The 17113-nt window shown below is 39.4% G+C and overlaps 1 protein-coding gene across 1 annotated transcript in view; it reads left to right on the top strand.

Annotated features, from left to right (window-relative positions):
- The window catches only part of LOC119909481 (nesprin-2-like), an 88512-nt gene that overhangs the window by 58529 nt on the left and 12870 nt on the right, over window positions 1-17113 (top strand). The window contains 18 exon segments of the mRNA XM_038727728.1: window positions 129-284; window positions 374-529; window positions 803-882; window positions 884-965; window positions 1309-1442; window positions 2080-2269; window positions 3100-3282; window positions 3469-3576; window positions 4286-4440; window positions 4842-4989; window positions 5503-5597; window positions 6481-6712; window positions 6887-7084; window positions 8044-8166; window positions 9792-9947; window positions 12256-12414; window positions 13253-13419; window positions 16712-16874. Of these exon segments, the coding sequence (XP_038583656.1) occupies window positions 129-284; window positions 374-529; window positions 803-882; window positions 884-965; window positions 1309-1442; window positions 2080-2269; window positions 3100-3282; window positions 3469-3576; window positions 4286-4440; window positions 4842-4989; window positions 5503-5597; window positions 6481-6712; window positions 6887-7084; window positions 8044-8166; window positions 9792-9947; window positions 12256-12414; window positions 13253-13419; window positions 16712-16874 (2685 nt within the window).

The following is a 17113-nucleotide window of genomic DNA, read 5'->3' as shown; positions in this document are numbered from 1 at the left end:
TCAATTTATGCCCACAACAATAGAAAAAACTTGCACTATGTGACTCTTCAAATTGTCTAAAAATAAATAACTTTTCTGACTTTTATTTCTACACATGAATCAGCCACTGTTTGTTTTGTCCCCTTCAGATTTGTGAAGTTGAACAGATACATCACACTTGTACAGACAGAGAGAGGCAGTTACATCGTCTTAACGGCTGGATAGAACAGCAGAAAAAGCAGCTGAATCAGTGGAGACAGCCCACCAGTCGAACTGTGGCTCGTAAGGCTCTACTGGAGTTGGAGGTAAACTAACAGGATGTAAGCAGGTGCACATTTGAACCGTCTCTCTTGCTGCTGTCCTCTGATCTTTGACTGCTCTGGTTTTCTTCCAGGCTGTTGTGGGAAAAGGAAAGGAGGAGGCTGCAGCTTTGCAGGAGTTGAAAGCCCCTCGAGTGCATGTTGAAAAGGAAGAGGATCACCCTTGTGATATCTCCTTCTCTGGCCAGACAGAGAGTATTTGTCATGCTTGTGGAGATCTCTGTCAACAGGTAAAAAAAAAAAAATAAAAAATATATATATATATATATTATTTTGGTAAAAGTAACACAAAATTGATTACACATAAAAAGCATATGCTACAAGTCAGCAAAATCAATTAATCACTCAAATCAGCAAATATGCTATTTGTTATATGTGTAGCTCTTCATGATAGGTACAAACCATTAATGCCCTCTTACTCAACTGTAGTCCCCAAATATTTGAAAGTAACAAGACGGAGCATTACCAAACAGCATTCTGTCTTCCTTTATGGTAAATTGCAGATGGAATCTCTGAGACCAGCTCTACAACAGACTGTGGAGGAGTGGAGTTGTTTTGACAGCGATCTGAGGGAGGTTTCTCTGCACCACTAGGTTGCGTTGTGCTCTACAGTATCAGCCGCTGTTCTCACTGAAGCAGGCAGAAGGATACAAGGACCTTCTCCAGGTGAACAAAAGCACTGACCATCCATCTTGTACACATGTGCACATGAACGCTTTACAGCTGCAATAATCACGTATATCATAACAATGATGATCACATTAATTACAGAAATGTTGCTGCTTCAACCCCTTAAGCCTTTTAGATTTTGGATCAACTTGCTTGACAGCTTTTAAGCTACACTTTAGACAAGTAAAATGAAGGGTTTTTTGTTACTGAGTTGTAGCTGTATGAATTCTGTTTTGACAGATGGTGTGTATGACAAGCAATGACAGTACTTGCTAGTCACTACACTTAGGTTTTGGGGAAGTAAATGCACCTCTGAAGTGAAAGTGTTTTTTGTGCACAGCAACTCCAGGAGAAGGTCAGAAAAGGGGAGCAGCTTTGGGCATCCTTGGACAAATCCTATCAGAGTCTAGTGAAGACTCTTCATCATGGAACAGCACAGGCACTGGAGGATCAAATGGAAGAAGAGCGAAAACGGTCAGTGACCTGACATTTCCAAAATGGAATCAGTGGATCAAATTCAAGACCAAAAAAAAAAGTTTAAAAATCACAGTTTTAGTATTTCAGGTGGAGTGAAAAACATTGAATGCAGTTGATGCATTTCACAAAGCTACAAACAGGGCTGTTTACTTAGCTCATGATATGTTGAAGTTTTGGAAATACACGGTGTCAGATGATAGCATGTATACATAATATCTGTTATCTAAAAATATATTACTGCTACCATTGTAAGATATCTTTTCCCCCAGAAATGGGTACATCAGGAGAGTAAAACTAGTGACAATGTTATCTTAAATGCATATACCGGTATTGTGTGCTCTTCTAAAACTGAAGAGGTGATTTATGTAGTTGTTGAGATAAGAGTACCAAGCTCCGATTATGTCCGTTCCATTCTGCTGTTATTGTACTTACTTACTCACAGAAACATACAGTAGATTTATGGATCTTTATCCATCTTTCTATCATGTATTCAGATTTCACACACTGTCATTTTCATTTTAAAAATGCCAATAACACCATACACTACACCTTAATCAGACAATTGTAGCTTTAACGTACATACATTATAGAGCTATATGTTAGTTATAAAGTACATGTATTGTGTTCATGTCAGGTGGCAGGACGTGGTGCAGGAGCTAAAAGATGAGCACATGAAGACCGGCGAGACACTTTCCCTCTGGCAGGAGTACATTCACCTCTCTGATCAATGCTCCCTTCACCTCCAAAACCTGTCGCATCAGTGTGAGGGGCTGTCGAGAGCTTCATCTCAACAGGACACTCAGGCCGTGGTTCACTCAGTGGAGGTGAGTGCAGGGTGCTTTCAGCAGAGTTTGAATATGCAATCTAGTGTAGTTGTGTACACCAAAATCCAGTGATTGTTGATCAGCTGATAATGATAATAATGAACAGATAACATGTAAAAAAATAAATAAATAAATAACACTGATCACAGCTTTTACAGCCTTTTGAAATGCAGTGTTGTTAGTTTAAAACATCCACATATATCAACAGGACATTGTACCACGTATTTATACATTCATGTCAGCAACACCGACTTGTTTACTTGTGATTTTGATGTATTTTAAGCTTTTCTAATAGAGGTGACAGAACCAGCTGGATAACATGCGTATTAGACTGTTGACTTGTTTTTTAAACGGTAATGCAGTTTCATAGAATTGTCAATTCCCAGCTGATTCAGAGAGGCTATGCATTACCTACACATCGTGTTTTTTCAATGGCAGGCCTCCTATTCTCAGAAAGGAGCAGACAACATGTACTATTAGGCAGAATTATCAGTAATAGTCTCTCTTGTTCTTGTACCAGCGTAGTCTAGATGCTGCATTAAGTGTTGTTTTGCATATTCATGCAAAAAAAGTCTTAGAGCCTCCCTTCATGTCTTTTTTTCTCATTCCATCAAAAATGCACTGAAAGTGTTCCACTATTTGTTCAAAACAGAAGATTTCTGTTCCATTTCCAAATGCAGCTACTGTGTTGTGACCTTTTAGTTTTTTAAAGTGCATTGATGGAAAGTAAAATGAAAAAGTAAATACTAAATTATTAAACTCAATTAAAGGTCCAATTAAAACATTCCTTCATCTAACTGTATTTTTTCTGTCTCACTCATTAATGCCAGAAGTTGCAGGATGCTGCTAAGGATTTGCAAACCAGAGTGGGAGATGTTCTCGCAGCTTCCAAGCCTCTTATTGGCCGTCTAGAACCACTGGCCGCAAATTTAATCCAATCAGAGACCAGACTGCTGTCACGTGATGTCCTGCTGTTGAGCCAGGCAATGTCAAGAAAAAAGAAAAGTCTTCAGGTGAGGAAATAAGTCACAATATCACCTTAATTTAACAATAGCAGAAAATAACATAACAAAAAGCTATCTATCATCAAAACTGAATCTATTAAGTGCCTAATGAATGGAGACAAGTTTCCATAAATTTTAACGTTCATATTTCACAAATCCAGGATGATAATAACATGATCACATTTCTGTGTCCAGGAGGATTTGAAACAACAGAAACAATTTCATGCTCAACTGGAGGCTCTTGAAAAGCGTAGCAACCAGCTTAAACTCAAGGCCAGCTTGAATCACACAGAGTCTGTGGAGGTTGGTCAGAATCCCTATTATTTCCCATGAATTAACTTTTTCTGTATGTTCCTTCTGTGCTATTTATCTTGGATTAGATTTATCTTTAAATCTAAAGCAGAGATTTTCAAACCATGAAGGACAGTTGAAGGGTGGCACAGATTGAGAGACGTGAAGCATGCGTTTCCACTTTGAAATAATAGAAGCAGACTTCAGAACTTGCCGCAAAATAATAGTTTTTTGGTTTTCTTCAGTATCAAAGTAATCCAGTAATGTCTGTACATACATGGGGGCACTGCAAACAGGAACTGCTAAAAGCTAATTCACCCTACTTTTTATGGTGCCAATTTGTCAAAATGTAAATACATATAGGCCAAAAAACAGGTCTCAAGTTGTACCGTATACCCCACAGCTAACTCAGTGACTACCATGGCAACATTACACTTCCTGTCTACATCTCGCAAAACCTCCTAAATTATGGGAGCTGTAGTTCCTAAATTTAGAGCATGATTATGCCCCAAATACAAGTAAGACATTAATAGTAATAGGAGCGACAAAATCCATTAATACCAAATTTTATCATTTACTTTTATCAGTATTGATATTCCAGAGGATCAGAATGTTGAGTCTTATAGGTGTGAGTCTGTGTGGGGTGTTAAGGGGGCGCAGGATAAAAACCCCTGATCTAAAGCAATTTGAAAATGTGCCATGTTTTTTTTGTCTTGTGCAGCAGGTTCTCTTGGAGCTCAGTGATCTGTTTCCGTCACTGTTTGATGTCAGGGAGATGAGTGGCTACGTGACCCTTAACAAAAATTACACAGAAAGACTGCACATGCTCAGCAGGCAATGGGTTGAAAGCATGACTCGCTTGTCTGACATGAACAGGTGAGAAAGTTCAATTCAAAAAGATGCACAAATAAAAATCCATACTGTGCAATTGTGTTGTGTATTTCCTCATTGTTGCTTTTTGAAGGTTCACAGAACATTTTGCTAAAAAAAGAGATATAGCCATTTTTTTTTTTTGTTGGCGACCTTAAGTTATTCTGGCTTTGTGCAGAATGTGTGCTATTATGCATTTACAAGATGTGCAAGGCTGTAATGACTTGAAAACGCGTAACCACTCCTTCAAGATGAGGAGTACAAAATGTTAGAGCTGTAACATCAATGTATAGTTTTATTTTCTACTGACATTCTAAATAATAAACAATTATAATGAAAGATTGTGCCTTCTTTTCTGATAGAATACAGTGGATGTGTGCATTTTTAAAGTATTTTTTTCTCTCCAGAGAGCTGCAGGCTGAGCATCAGCATTCTCAGAGCTTTCAGGAAAAGTGTAAGAACCTGACGTCTATCCAGACGAAGCTTGAGGAGCAATTCATCTCCAAAAAAGATGAAAATTACTCCAGTCTCCAAGAGATGCTGACTGTCCATCAGGTACAACACACTTTTCTGAGACATTAATTAGATTTGTATCTGACAACCGGAACCAATGTCCAAATGGCATTAGGACTTCACTTCTGAAATCCTCTGGGAATTAGGGACACAGAAATGACAAATAACTCATCTTACTCAAATTTAAATGATTATAACCCTGTTAACTGGCCAGCTATTCTCATTTGTTGTGAGAAAACTGAAGTGAAATTGTTTGTTGGCTTTCCCTCCCTTACATCTGCAGATTAGTCTGAACTCTAGATAAACAGATAATCTGTATACTGCTCATGTGTTTTGGATGACAAGCATGTTGACAAAGTTTGGTAATTAGGCTTGCAGTAGCTAAAGTAATGACCTCATCAGCACAAGTGCTTGCCTAATGTGTCACTGTGAATATGTCAGGACATTAGGAAGCTTGAGTGCCATTTGCTTTAAATCAGTCAAAGTTTAAATAGAGATTTGATCTTTTTTTTCTCACTGTGTTCTTTCTCCTGTTGTTATCTCATGTTCCCACAGAGACTTGAGGTTGTAATGAATATTGGACATCAGATTCTGCAGGGTATTCTCTGTCATGCCGTCGAGTCTGTGGAAAAAGAAACGGGAGAGAAAAGGTAAGTTGTAAGTAAACATCTTGGAAGAAATTAAATGGCAGATTAAGACTTAAAAACATTTTAAACATGTAATAATTTTAATGAGCTTTTAGTTGGAGAGTCTAAAATAATGAGACCGCTTTATCCTTTAGTCTCTATTTTACCTTGGTTCTAAGTATACTCAGTTCTAGGGGAATTTTGTGGGGGACTTACAGTTAAGCTTAGCAGCTATACCGGTTACGTACAGGCTGTCTACTGACAGCTTTATGTTGGTTTTAGAGAAAATCTAAATCAAAATACTTCCGCACAGTTTCCGTGTTTCTCATTACTCCACAGAACATCAATATTATTCAGCTGGGTGTACTGCAAGAGAAAAACTGTGGTAGTAATCTGTGTTATCAGGGCATGTTGATTTGAAGTCTTCATCACACCTGTCACCTAATTAGATTTGAGATTTTCCAGAAGCATTGCTTTCTTGTAAGAATCGCACATTCTGGGTGTACTCCGACACACAACAAAATGCAGTGTGTGCAGCTATCCTTAAATCATTTTGTGCATTGTTTGGAAAACTTGGAAGGCTTTTATATTTAAATCTGCTGTGATTGCTACTTAAGGCTATTAAACAGGCTTCAAAATCCTGTTGATTTTGTGTTGATTTAGAAATGACTCTGGATGAACTATGACAGACCCATTTGTAATTTTTTATCCTTTTGTTTTGTTGCCTCTACCATTGTTATGTGATTTTTTTTGTTGTTGTTGTTGTTTACAAGGAAAGTGTATTATGGTAAATTCCATTTCAAAAACCTTATATCCCCAAAGAGACTACTGATTGTTTCACTCATCCCCCAATTGCCAACAGGTGTTAACACAACAAGCTAAAGCTCTTGTGTTGTTCCTTGCACAGATCTAAGCTCATGGCACAAGTGACCTGTATGAGGGAGAGCTGGTTGAACTCTGTGGCTCTGGCTGACCAGCACAGGTCCCTGATAAAAGAACAACTGGGCCAGTGGAGAGTCTACCATCATGGCTTGAAACTTTTGTGGAAGTTGATGATGGACGTTGACCCTTTGTTGCCCCCTGCTGGACCTGCTCTCTGTACACTGCATCAGCTACGGAGCTGCACAGATAATTTTCAGGTTAGTATTTATGGATACCAGGAAAATGTACCATACTCCTAATTATGTCCGTCAGCTTAATGGACAGAAAGCTTCGACTCTTTTTGCAGTGGCGGGAAAAATACAATTGTGCCAGATTTTTTAATGTATTCAGAATGAATAACAACAAGCTGTGTCTCCCTACATCTTTCACAGTGTGTGGAAGACGCTCTGGGTTTGCACTCCACTGTGTACACCCAGACTCTGGAGGCTGGCAGGCATTTATGTAAAACCATGACGGGGTCTGAGTGTCAGAGCCGACTGCAGTCAGACCTCCAGGCCATACAGGAGGCCTGGGAACAAACCACTTCACTGCTGGAGAGGAGAAGAGCCCTAATTAGCACAACAGTTCAGGTAACAGTCATATTTCCATCAAAGCCCATGACTCCCATATTTATTATTTTTAATATTTAAGATTCATTTCCAATGTTACATTTGACAAAACAAGTTTATTGTCAATATATTGTCTTAACATTACTGCATAATATAGAAATATTCAGAAATAGTTTTTCAGTACTGCACAGAAATATAACGCTGCTCTGCTGTGGATGTTAGTTGTCCTGGCAGCAGAATCTAGTGAATCATGGAGATTTTAGCTCAAAATTTTAGCGTATCAAGTACTGACAAAACCCAAAAGAAGAGCATGTGTTACACTATTAACAAGGACGTAGGTTGTGTCAGCTTTGGAAGACCCATATCCAGAATCTGATCCTACACACGCACACACACACGCCACAAGACTGATCAAAGAGAAGCTGAAATCTATCCACACACACAGACACACTCGTGTAGGAGAAAAGCTGCCACCATTGCTAAAGGTTTTTTTTTTATTTGACTTTCAGGCAGAAATGTTGGACAAATACTGTTTGGTTAATACTTTAAATGCCATTGCTGATATTTTAGTGAAATGGCGTTTTACTCCAAGCTCTGGCTGATCACTGATCAGTCTGAATTACAGAAAGGGCTGCCCAGCTTCACGAGCTGTGTTGATTAGAGCAATGTTTTGATGCCCAGGCTGAGCAAGGTCAGGGAAAGTTGTGTTAACCCCTCTTATAAACTAATCTTAATCCACCTGGGGAAAAGAGAAATGCCTCTGAGCAACATGTCGAAGATCACACAGAGAACAGCATTACTGGACAAAGTAGAACTCGCAGCAAGAGACTAACTTGGTCATATATGGTCAGAAAGGTGGTGTAATTGTTACAATTTACATTTGGATTTATTGAGCTAATGACTATACTTTTTGCTTTAATAAAACTGTCAGATGTTTGACTCCAGAAATCTCATTCTTCTGTGTGCTGCTGATTATTTAGAAGTATTCTCAGTGTCAGGATGGGATAACCAGCATCATGTCTGAACTGGATGAGCTGAAAGTCATGATAAAACAGACGCTGCCTGAAAGACCGTACAGCTCAGAGGACAAGGAACACCTTCAGGTAGTTACAATCCAGGTAGTCTGTGTATAACCATGACTGTATTCCTTATAAGATGATGATGATGATATATCCATAATATAAAGGAATGGAAAAATGTTGTTTCACAGCCATTTTTAAAGAAACTTTAAACTTTATCAACCTTTATCAACTGGGCCCTTAAAAAGAGAACACTGACACAGAAATTATCCCTTTGTTCCTGGTACATGGGTGGCTTTGGTGCTCCATGCCAAACTACAGCATACATACTATATGTTGAATGGTAATACAACATTATTCAAAGTACTGTGAGAAATATAATCTTTCCCTACTAAATAAAAATTGTAGTTAAATTAAACTTTGCATACTATTGAAACAAGGAAGGTAGTTCAAAACAGTGTTTTAACTGTTACTGTAATGTATTTTATACAAATCAGTCAAGACAAAGCTGCCAGTATCTACAGTTCCTTATTTCCTCAATTTTAGAATAATGCTAGTGGCTAACAAGGTCAGAGCTACCACTGAAGACACTGAGATCATGTCCTTTGTATTTTGCAGGCTGATTCCAGTGATTTACACTCGATATATTTTTAAAGTTTACTAGGTAGATGTATTTTAGCATTTTACAACACATCAGGTACTTTTGTATCTCTTGCCAGAAGGCAGCATGTTGAAGAGTCTGTGGCTGGAGTGGGTACTGTCTTTTAGTATCCTCTGGGCTCTGCGTAGGCACCTCATCTCTCAGATATCACTGATGCTCGGGAGATGGGTACCAATGATCTTCTGAGCAGTTTTAATCACCCGCTGGAGAGCCCTCCTGTCCTGGGCCACGCACATCCCATGCCAGTTTGTAATGTTTCTAGTCAGGATGCTTTCTATTGCTCCTCTGTAAAAGTTAACAAGAACTTGCTAATGCTAATATAATTGAATAGAAAAAAATTAAAATGCATTATTCCAAAATCAATACACTATAGTGACCATGTACTGACACTTAGACTCACTTGGTATTTCTAAAGTCCTAGCTATGTTCCTGCAGCAACAATGTTAGTCCATATCAACACAACCTTAGCACAACACTGAAAAGACACTTTATATTAACAGAGCAGGAATCCCATTTAGCATTTATTTTCTGCAAAATACCAAACATTCAAAAAATCTAAGGCCCAAATTACTTCTCAGTATTCATGTTTGACTTTGTAGAAAAACAGGCACTGAGAACTGACTGTTGCGTAACCTGATATAATAACAGACTTTCCATGGTCTGAAAATTGGTTATCGCACAATGTGTATGAGATTAATGCAGAAAATTGCCAAATACTTTCTAACAAATCAGCAACATGAATCCATTGGAAGAAAACCGAGCAGGTCAGCTGATCTTTAACTGGCCAAAGTTCCCCAATTCCCATCCATGCCTGCACTCAATCCTACCACAGAGTGCCTCTGAGTTTACCCCCCTTTCCCTTATTTAATACTCCCATGCTTTCACTCCCCTCCCCCTTTCTGCCCCTTCTACCCTCCCCCTGTCCCGTCCATAGCCCTTTAATCTGGACGGTCCAAGCGAGGAAAGAGGGAGAGAAGCCTGAACACACAGCTTGTGCATGGCCGTCTGACAGGGTGTTAAAGTGCTTGTGTATGTGCGTGTTATGCAGGAGACGGAGCTCTCTCTGCAGCGTCTGGCCAGTGGATTGAGGGAATTAACCACCATGAAGACGGACCTGTCCCAGTACGTTGCGGCCGGTGACTCGGCTCTGCTGGAGCAGCAGCTGGAACAACTCCACAGCCAATGGGAAGAGCTGTGTATGAAGGTGAGCACTGATAAAAAAGAAATGGAGAGAAAGACAGGCCATATATTGAACCAGAGAAAGTAAGAAATTGTAGAGGGTACAGGTGGAGAGGAAGGATTGGGGGGGAGAGGGAGAGAGAAGGAGGGAAAAGTTGCTACCAGCAGTAACCAGCAGCACAAAGCCTCTGCACCACTGGGGCTGAACACACACACACACTCACACATTCTCTCTCTCATTTGGTTAAGAAAAGAGCTACCATGTGCAGGTTCATGGAGGGAAAATTACACTTTTTTAAATTGGAGGTCTTTCTGCTTGTATCACCTTATGAAGAAATGTGAAGCTTTTTGCAGTTTACATAAATGGAAATACTCACTTGACAGCTCATCAGGTTGTAAATTGCTCCTGACTCAGACTCGCTGTGCTATCACATGAAATACTCGAACAGAACAGACTGTTCTTTCTGCAACTGCATTGTTGGTGAAAGTAGCTCTACTGTATACACACAAGTTCAAATTCCTACAGTTAAGTCTTTTGGCTTAAACACAAACCCACTCTTGTTCTTGAAAAAACGGTTATGACATGTTCGCAACGTATTTGTCAGATATTAGGGCCATGGGATGATTTGCAGTGTGCTAATTGAGTCCCCAGTTAGACTGGCCACTTCCACCTGCTCCTGTCTTGGCAGGGGTTACTGGCATTCACAGATGCAGCAACAGCAACCAGTTTGTCCAGTCATTAGCTTTCTGTTGCTGTTCGGTCCATCTGTAAGTCTCTTTGTTATCTGTACAATAATGGTAGGTGCTCATCTTAACTACTTAATTCATATGTTTGTCCCAAAACAAACCTGAAACCTGAAACATACTGTCTCAGGAAAGACCTACCAGTCACTTGAGAGTTAAGAATATGAAATGTAAAAGCCTACATTAAGTTTTTTATCGGACTGATAGAACAACTTACTTCAGCCATCACAAAATTGATTATGACAATTCTTTGCTAAACTATTAAATTGCTGGAAAAAATGGTAGTCAGGTTATTGAGAAATCACTGACTAATTTCAACTGTGAGATCACACAAGAGTTTTCATCCCTATTAATTCCTGGCTGGGGGGCATGGATCTGAGCCACAGCCATTTCCTCTGCATAGTTAACAGGTTGTAGGTGGGGGAAGCCACTGGAATGGGTCTGATGAGCAGATGGCCTGGCTGGGGTAAAGGATTCAGGGGACAGGCTCTATTGTTCCTGGGGAAGCACAAAGTCCTCATGGGGGGACAGCAGCTCACAAAGCACCCTAAAATTACCCAAAAGGTCCAGCAGTGTTAGTATATTAAAACCAAAGCAGGGCTCATTTAAATCAAATAAATGCCACTGAACAGTAAAATATAGCTGGTTCAAACATGCCCCATGGGCTCGCTAAGCCCTTTAACCTTAAAAAGATCATCAGCCCCCTCTATAGCTATGTAATGGGGTGTTTTATGGCATTAAGCTGTCATTAGGAAAATGGACCTTGTTCATTTTAAACAGTGTCCCTTGGGGATTTCTCTCAATTCAGTTGATTACTGACTCTGCTATTGCTTCAATGTAATGAAAATATTCAGTTCAGTTTTCTGTTTTTAATTCACTTCTGTACCATGTAATCTCTTTAGTTGAACAATACGTATATACTTTACAGATTTTGAGAAGTTTTTTTCAGTAATGTACCAGATTATGCATTCCTATGCACCAAGCTCAAATCTACAAAATACTGTTGTGTAGTAGAATTAGGTCGGAGTTTCCCGGATACATACGAAGTATCACAGAAAATATCCCTGATTCAGACTGGACTGACATTTGTTAAAATCAAAGGCACTGCTGTTCTCAAGCCTTTGTTTTTGCACCAAACCCAGGACATTTTAAACGTTATGACCATTTTGCCTGCAGCTGTCTATTAATAAAAATTTGGCAAAAAAAGTCAGTTTCATGGTTTGTTTTAGAAACTATAAATGTTTAGGGCTTGGTGTGGATAAATCACCATAATCCCTGGTTTGTCTCTGAAAAACAGTCATCTAGTTACCCTAAAAGAGCATGATTGAGGCAGCAAAGGTTGCTAGTGCAAATATTAAAAAATATAAATTAAAATATTCTTACTGCAGCTTAGCCACAGGTTTCCCACCAGCACTACAAAGGTTTTTATTTCTTTTAAAACAAAGTATTCTAATGGATCATGAATTTGCACCTGCAGTCATTATTACACCTGTCTGCTCACCATGAAGTCTGTGTGCTGATACTGACTTTGACATTCGTATCCCTGCCATAAAGTGTGCCATAAAATGCCACTTGTATCACTTTCCCAGGTGTCCCTGCGCAGGCAAGAAATTGCAGACCGTCTCAATGCCTGGACCATCTTCAATGACAAGAACAAAGAGTTCCATGATTGGCTGACTCAGATGGAGAACAAGGTGTGCCACAGCGGGGATCTGAGCATCGAGGAAATGGTGGAGAAACTGAAAAAGGTACAAGATCTAAGGAATATTTAAATCTTCCTATCCAATTCATTCTGTAATACCCACAATAAACCTATGGTTTAGGGCATGGTCACCACTTGCGTAGGTCCATCCATACATGAGCAACATGCTGTTTATACCAGATGGTGGCCTGGAATGGGGAATGGCCGCATGCCCTTTGTTCATACTCAACAGTTTTCCTTTCAGTGACTGAAAGCCCTTTGTACCTTACTGTCTCATCATGAGGCATGCTTATTTAGTCAACAAGATAATAATTGGTTTGAACGTTGCAGGATCGTTGTTTTGAACTGTCAGATGAGATCAGAAAATTAGAGACACTTGATAGTCCCTTTTTAATTATGTGTATAGCTGAAGATGGCACTTCCTGGCGATAAGCGACTGCTCCAGGGCATGGAAACAGGTTGAAGTTGAATGAATGGGATGATGAAAATGGGATGCAAGCTCTTGACTGAAGCATCCCTCTTTATTTTAAACTGAACTGAAATCTGCTGCTTTGCTGGTCATTTAAAGTTTTAATTGACAAGCGTATGTCAAAACAAAGCCTACTTACTCTAAAGTGATCACAGATTGGCCAAATAGGTGAACATTAGTAAACTCCATGTTTAAGCTAATGTTATGCTTCATGATAATTCATATTTTCAACTCCAGCTGAAATTTACTCCCATACTACATAGGGATTACACTACTGATAAATAGAAATAAATACAAGAAGAGTTGAATTTTTAATTCCAACTGCATTGGATAGATACTGTTTATGAGGGTTTTCCTGCTTTTTCTTTAGGACATGGCGTTTGTTAAGCAGCCTAATCTTATCATGTTTATACAGGACTGCATGGAGGAAATCAACTTGTTCAGCGAGAATAAGAGCCACCTGAAGCAGCTGGGTGAGCAGCTGCTGTTAGCCAGTGATGAGGCTAAGCAGACCCGGGTCCACGGCTCGCTGCTGGAGGTCAACCAGCGCTGGCACAACCTCTTCCACCACATCGAAGCCAGGTGAGAGCAGCCACAGTCGTCACAGAAGCTGTAAGCTCTAAGTGATTTAGGTAGGAGGACAAAAATTGAAGCAAACAATACTGGAAATTAATGACTACGTATTGCAATAATTACAAAGTGTGTGGATGTCAGTGAGCAAGCACTTAGTAAAAGAGTTGTTACATTTAAAAAGTGTGTGTTTAGCTGTGTGTGTGTGAATGGTTTTCTGTTTTGCCGCACTCTATGGACTAAATGTCACCCCATTATTAGACTTACACAGAAGCACCTTTCACAGCGAAGCCACTCTATATTAAAAAGCATCATTAAGAACTAAAAGGCTCTAACTGAGAGCCTGTAATTAAACAATAGCTCTAATGCAGATCCATCCACCTGCTGTTGTGATAGTCGTGCTCTGCAGCTGTCAGGAATACATGGCATCTAATGTACAGACAGTAAGTTAAGCCCTTGTGATGATAAACTGTTAATGCCCCCGACCCTCCTCAGACAGATGGACAGTCCTGTGGAAGGGCTGGAGATACGGGCTTCACTCCTAAACCTGCGCACCCCCAGCCTACCCGTCCCACCACCACAGGGAAAAAAAGCTATGCTTAGGTCTCAGACAGTACCATATGTCCACACAGACTCCCTCCCTTTTTCTAGTCTGTCAGAGCGAGATGATGTGAGGGAGGGTGGGTTAGTAATGGGAGGAGCCGGGTCTGTCGGCATGCATTAATCGCTGACCCTCAAACTGAGGTTCCATGAGCATATTTCAGAGAGCCTGATCCCATGCAAGATGTAGAATACTAAAAACCCTTGATTTTAATTTTTTCTTGGGGTTCCTTAAAAAAAGTAATCCTCCCAATTAGAGAGAGTATGATAGCCCTTCATTTATTGCACTTTGTTAGAAATCAAAGCTGCCACATTAGAACCTGTGGTGTATCCCGCAGCAACTTTGGTGTCTTATATCTTTAGTTCACTGGCTAGCAACAATTAATTTTATGCAATGCGAAAATCAAGATGAAATAACATGAAATATATATATATATATATATATATATATACACACACACACGAATGAGAAAGCACATGGAGGGTAAAAGAGCAGCACAATTACAGCGTTAAGAGTAAATGTCAGTTGGAGTTTAATCTCCGAGTAACTGTGAGCCCCCCTGTGGTTAGCTGTACTTTGTTAACCTTGTCCTCCAACCATATATCCTGACTTATCTTCCAGCTCTTTTCTGCTCCATCCATTCTACTCTGTCCTTTTCCTCACCAAGGACCCCTACCCTGGTTTTGTGTCTTTGTTGGGCCTCCACATGAAGCTACTGGTCTTTGTTAGACTGTCAGAGGTAGAGAGAGAGTGAAAGAGGGAGAGAGATCATTCGGTTGACTAGGATGGTTGTATCTGCAGAGGAGAGACGAGTATATTCTGGACAAAATTTACATCAACTCTATTGTGCCTTCATTACAGGGTCACAAACATAAAGCCACACAAACCTCCACTGACTATATACTGTACATTATTCCTGAACTTTGACAAGAGCTTGGAATCAGTAGAATGTCTTAGTGTTAATCCAACACTTGAGTTTTACCCACAAAATAGAGTATTTTTAAGGAGTCAATTTTTTCCATTTAAAATATTTCTCAACACAAGCTGCTATACATGGACTCCGTCTACGTAAATTAGTCCAGATGATACCTTGTGTTACAGACTTTTTTTGTTAGTACTTTTTTGTCATTATTTTTATGTAGTTGTGTGATACTAATCTGTAGGACTTGAGATTTTTGGATAGTGCATTACCAAGACCAAAACAGACAGTTTTTAATACATTACTTAGTATAATAAGTCTTTTAAATAAATATGATTTCAATCATGTGACCGTTTTCGGTTGATACTCAAAAGTAACAGATCTAAAAGGGCTCTCACACATGCACACAGTCAACTCGTCCCAATGTACGGCATCTGCGCCTTCCTGCCACTTACACTCACTGCAGTTTGTAATGCTTATTATTTTGGTAGAGGGTGTCTCCCTCCCTGCCCTGACAGGCCCTGCTGCTGGACCTCGACAGAGGAGGACGGATCAAATGGGGAAATTAACTCAAACTCCCAAATGGGGCACACTTCAGGCTTTTAAGCCTCAGAAGAGAGCGCTTATTGTCCCAAGCGTTGCTATGACACCCAGTCAGTGTGGCGCTGTGTGTGTGTGTGTGTGTGTGGGTGTTCGTTCACAAGGCGGTCAGTTGTCACTGTGACTTTGGAAAGTAGCTGAGAGCTCTACCTGAGAATGTTTTAGTGAACAGCTTTCTAATACTTGTCTTTCATTCTGTCTTTCTTTCTCTTCCTGTCTTTATCTCATTTTGGTGTCTTTCTCTTTTCTTTTTGACTTTATCTTACTAGTATTTCTGTCTTTTCAATCTCTTCCCTTTTTTGTCTCATTCTTTTTCTTCAAGTTGACTGTCCTTTATTGACATGAATGTTTCATTTAAACAGTGTTGCCAAAATGTCTGAAGGTTCTCAGTCATCCAGGTCATAGTTATCCAACGAGGGTTGAGGTCAGGGGCAACTGGACTTGGTTGAAGATACTAGAAGACGTTTTGTCCCTCATCCAAGAGACTTCTTCAGTTCTGAAGAGAACAACTGAAGAAGTCAGTTGGATCCACATTAGACCTCAACCTTCGTTGGATAGTGTTGCCAAAGCACTTTGCAGCAAAATCAAAAAGTTTACATTTCAATATGTTATAACAAGATAGTGAATTAATGCAATCAAGGTCATTCAATTTAGCAGTTATAAACAAAAATAACAAATTCAGATAGATTGTCTTCTTTCTTTCTTGGACCATGTCCAAAAAACATCAATCTCTTACTAAGAAAGAGATGCTTTGCCCCAAATTTAGCTATTAGATTCTCTGTCTTCATTTAACTTTTGTTTAAAGGATCAGTGGTTCCCAAACTGGGATTTGGGGCCCCAAATGGGGTTGCAAAAATAAATCTGAGGAGTCAAGAGACAACTTATTAGCACTTTTTTCTATGATTACTGAATAATTTTACCTCTTCGCCTTGCTAAAAATTCCTAATCCCTTTTTAGATAACTTGGTCATTACCCAAACCTATATTCAACCAATGACATTACTTAATTTTAAAGGGTCACATGCCAAAAGAGTTGAGAACCAATTGGTTAGATGTTTGTTTATACACGCAATAAATTGGTACAGATGTTACTAATAGTCATAATTGCTTACTTTAAAATTGATTATAATAAAATAATAAAAAATAAATTTTAGTTTCTAAAACTGTGTGTCTGTGTGTGTTTAGGGTAAAGAAACTGAAGGAGACTCTGGTGACGGTGCAGCAGCTGGATAAGAACATGAGTAACCTCCGCTCGTGGCTTTCACGCATGGAGTCCGAGCTGTCCAGACCCATCACCTACAGCGTCTGTCACCACCAGGAGATCCAGAGGAGGCTGGCCGAGCAGCAGGTAGACAGAAACACACACAACTACACACACCAGTAGTTAATTTTTTTTAAATTTGATTTACTTTTATTATTTATTTGTTTCTGAGTATCTGTTTCTTTGTGTTTCACTCTTCTTTCTATTATGTTTATCTAGGGTCTTTGTTTTTACAGTATTGTTACATTTAAATTTTATATTTCTTGTCACACTTTTGTTTTTCTGTTTCACTGTCACTCCCTCTTACTTTGTCTCTTATGATTAAT

The sequence above is a fragment of the Micropterus salmoides genome, unplaced genomic scaffold, assembly GCF_014851395.1.
Source record: "Micropterus salmoides isolate LMB-PRFRI ecotype aquatic unplaced genomic scaffold, ASM1485139v1 Ms_hic_scaffold_18, whole genome shotgun sequence".
Classification (NCBI taxonomy): Eukaryota; Metazoa; Chordata; class Actinopteri; order Centrarchiformes; family Centrarchidae; genus Micropterus; species Micropterus salmoides.
This window is presented reverse-complemented; position numbering and strand designations above follow the sequence as displayed.